We start from the raw sequence: 9,467 nt of genomic DNA, 5'->3' as shown, positions 1-9,467 counted from the left end.
ATGTGCGGAGGAGGGTGACCAAGATGATCAAGGGTCTAGGAGCCAAGCCGTATGAGGAATGGTTGAAGGAGCTGGATAGGTTCAGTCTGGAAAATAATCATAGAATTTTAGAGTTAGAAGGGATCCCCCAAGGGTCATCTAGTCCAACCCCCTGCAATGCAGGAATAGTTCTCTGCTGTTTTAACAGAGCATTAAGAAGCTAGTTTTGCAAGGTTTTTTGTGTTGTGGGGAGGGTGGAGTTTATCCCCTGGGATAGCTCAGTGGGTACACCATGAGACACTTTATCTCAGAGTCATGGGTTTGAACCCTACATTGGACAAAAGAGTCCTGCACTGCAGGGGGTTGGACTAGATGACCCTTGTGGTCCCTTCTGATTCTCTTACTCTATGAGTCTACCTGGGGTAAACAGAGACCCATGAAGCAGGTTTGATGGCTCATATATTTGTGGGTCTCTGTGATTTAATAGGATGTGACAATTCTGGTGCGTCCTGATTTTAGTTTCTTTTTAAAACCAAGTTTCTAGTCCTCATAGAGGGATAAAAGGAGCCAAGCTCTGGCAAGTCTGGTGACAAAGTCTCCTTTGTCAGGAGCTTTATGAAAAGTTTCATAACTCCAACAGGACCTATAGCTGCTAGATCCAAATGTGTGAACAAATTATTATCGCCGTGTCCTCTCCAAGAGCCCTTAACTCAGGGTGATCAGCTGGCAACTGGTCTCTTACCAGGTCCTTCACTCACTTCTTGACGTGGTGGAGCCAAGATCATTTCCCCAATCTTTCTTGCCATTATTTGCTCAGATTTGAGAACATGGTGCCCTCATGGGGTGGATTAAATGACCCATTGGGGTCCCTTCCAACTAAGATTCTATGACCACCACCACCCTTGGCAGCTGCGGAGACCCTTACTTTAAATTTGAGGGTTTTCTTTCTGCAACCAGAAGTGGCAAGAATGCAAAATCCAACAGTCTTCTATTTCCTCCTAATGCCTCTGTGCACCAGGTAGAGAGTGCTCTGCCTACTTCTGGGGGGGGGGGGTGGAGGTTGTGCTTTTTGTTTGCTTGGGGGAAATTTTGGAGGCGAGTTCTGCTTTCCTTTCGTCTTGGATTTATTTTGGGAGGGTCTGAGCACCTCCGCTTTTTCCTTCCGTGAAAGGACTACAGTGGTACCTTGGTTGCCAAACGCCTTGGAACTCGTATGTCTCGGCTCCTGAGTGACCGGAAACCAGAAGTGAGTGTTTTCCGGTTTCCGAACAATTTTCGGAAGCCGGATGTCCGCCGCGGCTTCCGATTGGCCGCAGGACGCCCCTGCAGCCAATCGGAAGCCATGCTTTGGTTTTTGAATGGTTTCAGGAGTCGAACGGACTCCCGGAACGCATTCTGTTCGAGAACCAAGGTATGACACTGCTCTTAAATGTGCTAGAAGTAAGGTTAGGAGAAGGCCCTGAGCTACCCAGCACTTACCAGCAGGGGGTGCCAAACGTGTTGGCCCCTTGGGCACAGTTTGCAAAGTAGAAAAACTGCTATGCATAAAACGCGCAGAAACCCCAGAACTTATTTTATTGGGGAAGGGGGGCCTGGTGTGGGGCAGCTGTGTCCCCAGGAGCCGCCAGCAATCTGTGTCCTGGAGGTTTCAGTCTCTGTCGCTCCCTTCCCTAGTTAAAGCAGAGTTTGCGAATGGGCACATTTGAAACTCTGAGAGGGTGCCGTGGGAGGCTGTGGCATAGCCAAATAAAAACAAAAAAATGGAACAAGAAGCAGGACCACAAGACTGCTGTGGGGATTCTCCCCCATCGATGGAAAAAGGTAACCTAAATTAGGGGTGGCCAACTACTGCGATCTACTTTCAGAATTAAAAACTGGCAGTGATCTACCCATTTTTTTGGGTTAGTTACAGGTAGGTAGCCGTGTTGGTCTGAGTCGAAGCAAAATAAAAAAATTCCTTCAGTAGCACCTTAAAGACCAAGTTTTTATTAGAAGTGTGAAGAAGTGTGCATGCACTTTATACCAAAATATAAACTTAGTTGGTCTTTAAGGTGCTACTGAAGGAATTTTTTTATTTTGCTCTGTTTTTTTTGGGTTCAGCTCAAAGTTGTTGAGCTTTTTTAGGGAGGAGAAAAGCCCCATGCCCTGTTTTTTGGGGGGGGGTTGAGAAAAAACTGATTTTGGGGGGAGTTCTGTTTTTTGGGGCAGGTTAAAGGCAAGGGGGATAGTCACTCACAAAAAGATCGCTATGGATCAAAACAGCAGCACAGAGAGAGCTCCGCCTTCCCGTCCAGAGATCATACAACAATGGAGGGCGGGGCGAGGGGGCAGGGCAGGAGCCAGAGATCAACCACGATCTACCAAAACCTCGCGGGGATCTACCAGTAGATTGCAATCGACCTGTTGGACATCCCTGACCTAAATCATCCGCAGCCCCAGTCCTCCAAGAGAAAAGCACTCTGCCTCTCTCTTCCGAACGGAAAGCAGCACAGGACAGGTGCTGCATCCTGACAGCCAGTGAAATGGGGGCCCAATCCTGAGCCAGTGGGGAGGAGGAACAGCACAAGATAGAGCAAACTGCCTCTGTTGAATCATGTGTTTTCGAAGGGATATTTTGCAGGAACAGTCCACGGGTGGTACTTGGGTGCCCACGGGTCCAGGACTGACTTCTGGCCGTGACCCTGGAGAGTTGTGCCAGGTGGGGAAGCCAGTGCCACGCTTATTACGTAGCCCATAGGGCTGAAAGCCACCTGAAAACGGCGGCTCCGATTCTTGAAGGAGGCAAGCTGGCAAAACATCCAGGAGGTTGCTAGTTCGTAAGGCCCCAGCCCGGCTCCTTTCGGAAGGGCCTTCCGGCCAGTCTGTATTCTGTCCTTGCCAGCATCCTTCGCCCCGCTTGCTCTCTGCTACCAAAAGGTCCACGGAGGCTGCATCAGTTCGTAGGTCGAGATGCTGGTGACGTTTACGGGGATGGAGATGACTGCCCAGGGGAGGCCGTGCTGCTCCAAGGATCGGCGGATCATGTACCTGGAAAGAGGGTGGCAAAGCCGTCGTGACTTTGGCTGATGGACGCACCACATAGTTAAACTACGGAACTCCCTCCCACAGGGCGACTGGCTTTAAAAGAGGATGGCACAAATTCATGGAGCAAAGGGCTATCGATGGCCCCAATGGCTCGGCTCTGCCTCCACAGTCAGAGGCAGCAATGCTTCTGAATCCCAGTTGCTGGAAACCACAGGAGGGGAGAGGGCTCCTGTGTTCGAATCCTGGTTGCGGGATTCCCAATCTGGTTGGGCACAGTGAGAATAGGATGCTGGGCTGGATGGGCCATTGCCCTGATCTGGCAGGCTTTTCTTAGCTTCTTATGGACTAGCAGGTTGAACAAAGGTAAGTTTCCACTAAAACAACATCCTGTTCAAAATACAGAGTAGGAGAAGTGTAATCATCTAGGCCTCTTTACCTGGACCATGGGACTCTGCCCAAAATATACTCCTTGCCCCAGCCCTGCTCTTCGGCCTGGCTGGGATGCATTCTTGAACTGCAATATTGCTTCCTCCTTGCCTGGAGGGGAAGATACAGAGATGTGGGAATAGCATGGAAACCTCAGACTTCTGGGTGTCTGGAAAGTTGCCGACAAAGGTAAGAGTCGCATCTGTTCCACCCACCACTGGGCATTTGGTGAAAACAGCAGAGGAAGCACTTTCCTATTTTTTATTACCGTTAAAGAAAAAGGTAAGGGTAAAGGACCCCTGGACGGTTAAGCCCAGTCAAAATCGGCCAAGGGGTTTCATTATGCGATTGTATTATAATACAATCACACCTTACGTGCCTTTAATGTGCACAATTTCAGCCATGCGCGGTTTAAGGCAGGATGCTTGAAATTGTGCAAGTTAAATCCAAGCAAGGCACAGAGTCTGGGGGCTCTTTTTGTACCCGCGTCACTTGTGGTTTACCCAGCATGTAAAGAGCTTTGGAGGCCAGGAGGCCTGCTCTGCGCGAGAGCTCTGAGATGCTTTTGCAATATCTTTGGGGTTGTCTGGGTTCCTGCAAGAACAACCCTAGTCTCCGAGAACCCACCTTGCCCAGCAAGCAAGGAAAGACATTGAATGGCTGCCTGCCACAGATGCTTTAGCTGAGATTCCTGCGCTGCAGGGAGCTGTACCCTTCCAGCTACAATTATATGTAGAGTGCAGATCTGAGGCTGAAAAAGCCGTTCTTTGCTCCTGATACAGATGGATTAATTATTATTATTATTGGATCAATTATTATTATTATTTATTATTAAAGCTAACAACGATCCGCTTTCTCTCCAAATGTTGCCCTAATGTTCCATAGCGCAGTACAGCTGATCAATTTCTGTTATGGATCAGCGATGGGTTGGCCTTTGCCCCATCTACATTTTTCCAAACCAACCAACCAACCAGGATCCCCGTGGCCTGTCAAGGTCTGACCAATGTTTGCAGGAGTCCAGCAGAAACTCGAGGGGCCACACTAAACTGGCCAGCCGTCTCCAAGTGGCCTGCCATTTCCCTTTTGGCCCACTCCGTTCCAGGTATCCCCAGTAAGCCTCCTTGTTCCAAGCGAGACTCACGATATAAACAAGTGTGTTCTATCTCCACATCACTCATGAGTTTGGGGCTGATGTTTTCCAGAGCTTTGATCCTGTTCCGGAACCTGCCAACCACTCGCTCAGTTTTCCATTTTTTAGAAAGGAACTGGTTTTGCTGCTTCTGTGTGCCAATGCACTTTTAAAACGGGTGAATTTCTGCATTCCTAAAATTTGGCACGCTCTCCTCCATTCTCCCATCGTTAGTTTTTTTGTTGTTGCAAGGGTTGTTACTGCTGCCAGCAGATTTGCACACCGGCTCTCTGCTCTCTGCACTCAAATTTATTTCTTATAATATAGTTTATTGAAATTTCCACAAATTTCACATAAAATCCCAATGTTTCTTATGTTTTATTGACTTCTCGTCCCCTTTTCTTTGGCTTTCTTTTTTAAATACTATCTCATTGCTGCACCCAAAACATCACTCTTTTTATATTGTAACCATAATCCAATAGTTACTGCACTCAAATTTAATACTATGCACTTAAGGGGAGCCAAATAGCTGGGACTGGCTCCATTTGTCCAGCTTCCTGTTTCTCACAGGAACTGAGCAGGTGTCTACAGGAAGCCAGTAACAGGACCTGAGCTCAACAGTCCTCTCTCTCCACTTGTGATTTCCAGCAAACAGGTACTCAAGGGGCTATTCCCTCCAATAGTGGAGGGAGAACTCTGTTATTACGGCCAGCACTGATACCCCCCCCTTTTCTTTACCATTTCCAAGATTCTAGTTACAGGTAGGTAGCCGTGTTAGTCTGTCGTGGTTGAAACAAAATAAAAAAAATTCTTCCAGTAGCACCTTAGAGACCAACTAAGTTTGTTATTGGTATGAGCTTTCGTGTGCTTTTGTATCTGAAGAAGTGTGCATGCACACGAAAGCTCATACCAATAACAAACTTAGTTGGTCTCTAAGGTGCTACTGGAAGGAATTTTTTTATTTTGTTTCAACTACGGCAGACCAACACGGCTACCTTTTTTATTTTGTTTCATTTCCAAGATTGTCTTCTATTTTTACAAGACACAGGGCAGATCTACACTCATGGTTTTTAACGCTAAGAAAAAGCCAAGGGAAGATTCTGTTAACCATATACCGTCGTCGTGCGACGTCATGTTTTAATGTCCACGGTGTGTAATTAAAATGTGACACGAGAGCAACCAGAAACCAGGGAGACAGCGGGGAAAGAAAGCAAAAGGGGCTTTTATTGTCTCGACGTTTTAAAACGATATTTCCGATAACGTTTAAAAGGTGAGTGTAGATCCAGCCACGGAGGGGATTTTGCCTGATCTCTGAAGCCTCTGCCTACACCAACTCCAAGCCACTTACCCGTCTCTCCCAAGCAGGAAGAGAGCAGGAATGTCCGCTGTCCGCCTGGTGCTGTCCTGGATCATCTCCACGTAGGAGTTGTCGTTGTCATAGGCGTTGTCCGCGATGATCACCGCACGGCCGCCGAGTTCCTGGACGATGCGAGTCTTGGACAGGAATGAGCAGCCTCTGCCGGAAAGGCGGCAAGAGAGTTTCAAGTCTGAACAATGTTGTAGTAACAGCTTTACTGGGGGAGCTTTTGCAGCTTTTCATTTAATTGTTTCAGGAACAATGATACTCAGTAACTTAAAGCTTTTAGGTTAGCTAACCTTCTGTTTAAGTAACGTTAACTTTATCTTGGGGAAATTATCCCCGACTGCTCATTCATGTTTATGTTTAATTTCTGATAGCTTTTCCTAGCTTCTATTTAGTTATTACGAACTTATTCTTTTAGCAATTTCCCTCTGAGGAAACAGACATTATGTCCAGTGAAACGAGTAATGAGCCGGCATCTCGTCAGGGTTGACTTTAGTTCAGAGGTTTATTTTGTAAATTTATGTCCTTATCTTATCTAGTCCTTTGAGAGGTTTATACCCATTATATTCTTTGAGTGGTGTTTGGTTTAAGTTCAGTATTTCTCACTATAATTACATCTCGTTTCAAGGATTTGTCACGGCTGGGTTCCAATTTTTGTTCTTATTATATATTCCGTGACTGTCTTTATTGTCAGTTCTGCCAGAAAGGCAGCAAGAGAGTTTCAAGTCCTGCGCCCTTGTGGACACTCGGATCCAAGCTAGACAGGTATTGTTCCCTGTATAGGGAAGTTTGTAATGTATGGTGCTTTATTATGTGTTTATAACTGTTGGAAGCCACCCTGAGTGGCTGGGGAAACCCAGTAAGATGGCTGGGGTACTATTGCTATTCCTATTGCTATCATCATCATCACACTGCCTGCAAGGGCACCTCCAGGCCCTCATTTTTTTTAAAATTTTTTTGCAGGGGCGATTCAATCACATGCCGTAACATTAGGATCGCACATTTAAAGCTGATTAAAGCGCTCTGTCCCCTAACTACAACAAATTTATTTATTTCATAGAATTTATACGCTCACCCATTGTAAAGCAGCTTTCTAAAAACAGCAAAGATTATTAGTATATAAAAAAGTAAAACCATTCAAAAGATTTTTAAAAGACTAAAAATGCAACGGCATTCTAAGTATCTGCGTAGGCTTGTCTAAACAAAAAGCACCACCTGATGTCAATAGGCAAGGAGTTCCAAAGTTTAGATGCCACCACGTTAGAAGGTGGATTTCTTACAGTGCGGAGCGGATATTTCATGGCATCTGGAACAGTGCCAGTTGGGGAGATTAAAGCGGTTGAGTGGGAGAATATGGGGTAAATCAGGAAGCCCAGGTGCCAACTCCTAGGGGCCCAGGTCCCTTTGCCCCCCCAATTAAATATTTAAGGTGCCGCCCAAGTTTTTTCCGCAAGTTGTTGCCTCCCTTCCTTGGGCAGCCACCTCCTCCCTCCCCCCAGCCAGGTGCCCCCTCTTTTCCCAGCTTGGGGAAGGGGATGGTTGCGCCCAGTTTTGTGCAGCAGAGGAAAGTGAGCTTCGCAGAAGTGCAGGGAGGGGGGTGAAGTCTGGGTGAGGGGGTTCCACCCCAATATTTTGTTCAAGTTGGCGCCTGCGGCAGGCCAACTGACTCCCGACTTATCAAGGCCTCTTTTGGAAGGAGATGGGGAAATGCGTCAAAAAGTGTGTGGGTGAACAGGCGACTCAAGGGAAGATTAAATTGCACATGAAAGCAATCCTGCTTATTAAAAACGTAGCCCTCGAAAACAGCCCGGCCCTCTTCCAACGCAAGGAGGCTCACCCGCGCTCCACCAAGGCGATCTGGCCTTCGATGAAGACCCCGTTGTTCAGAGCCCCACAAGCCTCCGGAGGGTCTGCCGGGACCAGGTAGATCTGCTGGTATCTCGTGTTCTTGGGCAGACGAAAGAGAGACAGAAAGAAAGCAGAGGAAAATTACAACTTCTTCCTTTCTCCTTCTGGCACCATGAGAAGCCAGGGTAGCACAGTGGTGAACTAGCGTACCAATGCCAGAACGCCTGCATTATCAGCTACTGGCGTGTTGTTTCTGTTTTTGCAAATTATCTCTCTTATTTAAAGCAATTTTTGCCATCATTAGCTTATGACTCCTCTCACACACATCCAACCATGTGAAAATGTGCCAGTGACTCGGGATAACACCTCAACTACTGGATGAAGTGAGCTATTGCTAACGGAAGCTTACATCCTAAAAAAATTGTTATCCTCTCTGTTACATTTTTTAAAAAAACAAACCCCCCAAATTAAGACTGTTTTGCAGTCAGTGTGGTGTAATGGTTAGAGCGCTGGACTCAGACCTGGGAGAGCAGGGTTCGAATCCCCACCCGGCCATGAAGCTCACTGGGTGACCTTGGAGTCAGTCACCATCTCTTAGCCTAGCACTACCTCACAAGGTTGTTGAGAGGATGAAATGGGGAGAAGGAGAAGAGTCATATACACCACCTTGAGATCCCTGGAAGATAAAGGTGGTATATAAATGTGATAAATAATAAAAAAATAAAATGACATTGGGCACCGCTGGGAGGGAACGGGCGCCTGGTTCTCATACTTACAAACCCCCCTCCGAAATCCTTGGCCGGGATGGCAGTGAAGATGTAGCGGATATCTCCAGGGCTCAGCACCTGGAAGTAGAGATATTCCTGGATGCGTAAGCCTGCAGTGCCAAGAGAGAAAGAGAGCATGAACTCTTGGGGCAGATTGTGACAAAGGAGGCTCCCAAAAAACAGAGAAGATACACCGACTATGTTTATTACAGCACAGTCGCATCTTACATGCATTTAACATGCACAATTTCAACCCCACACAGTTGGAGGCAGGCTGGTTGAAATTGCACAAGTTAGGTCCAAGCAAGGCAGAGAGCTCCACTTTTTTTTGTGTGTGTGTGTGTGTGTGCGCGCGCTAATTAAACTGGAAGGGTTTTAAAATACATATATATTTAAATATTATCAGGTGGCAGGCTTATCCACTTTTCTCCAGCACAATTGCCCTATCCACAATTGCATTCCAGGGTCCAAACCTGAAAGAAAATTAGCTGAATGCCACCTCCGGCAGAATCGCCAACCCGAAGCTGCCAATCAAGACCATTCATGACAGCGGCTGGGATTTTGTGGGTCTGTGGGATTGCCCAGAGAATCTCAGAGCAGCTTTGGAAGTCAAGGAAGGGTCTGGGGACAGGAAGCACGGTTCCCTGGTGCTTTCTTTTCTCCACGCTTCTTCAGGAGAAACACTGAATAGGATGGTTATTGGAGGAAAAAAGAGAGGAGATATCTGAATATATAACCTCCTCCATTGTCCACCCCCTGGAATTTTCTATATCAACCCTGGGAGACCCATGTTTTTCAAGCTGGCCCATAACTGCGATAGAAGGAGGAAATGGAAACAATTTGCCTGGCCACATTCCATGCAACCGGCTGTTGCCACGCTGCAAATAGGAGACGGGGCGGCGGGGGGGGGGGCGGCAAGGGATTATAAATA

At 47.0% G+C, this 9,467-nt stretch overlaps 1 protein-coding gene across 1 annotated transcript in view; it reads right to left on the bottom strand.

Moving 5' to 3' along the window:
- Nucleotides 1-1,537: 1,537 nt before the first annotated feature.
- Nucleotides 1,538-9,467, bottom strand: part of PRADC1 (protease associated domain containing 1) — an 11,721-nt gene continuing 3,791 nt past the window's right edge. Inside the window, exons 3-6 of the mRNA XM_035101139.3 lie at nucleotides 8,546-8,646; nucleotides 7,759-7,868; nucleotides 5,907-6,074; nucleotides 1,538-3,006 (exon numbers count right to left, since the gene is read on the bottom strand). Of these exons, the coding sequence (XP_034957030.2) occupies nucleotides 2,886-3,006; nucleotides 5,907-6,074; nucleotides 7,759-7,868; nucleotides 8,546-8,646 (500 nt within the window). The 3' untranslated portion in view covers nucleotides 1,538-2,885. The remainder of the gene's footprint in view (nucleotides 3,007-5,906; nucleotides 6,075-7,758; nucleotides 7,869-8,545; nucleotides 8,647-9,467) is intronic.

Source organism: Zootoca vivipara, chromosome Z1 (assembly GCF_965207765.1).
Source record: "Zootoca vivipara chromosome Z1, rZooViv2.hap1.1, whole genome shotgun sequence".
Lineage (NCBI taxonomy): Eukaryota > Metazoa > Chordata > Lepidosauria > Squamata > Lacertidae > Zootoca > Zootoca vivipara.
The sequence above is the reverse complement of the archived record's forward strand: the minus strand, read 5'-3'. Positions and strand labels throughout refer to the sequence as shown.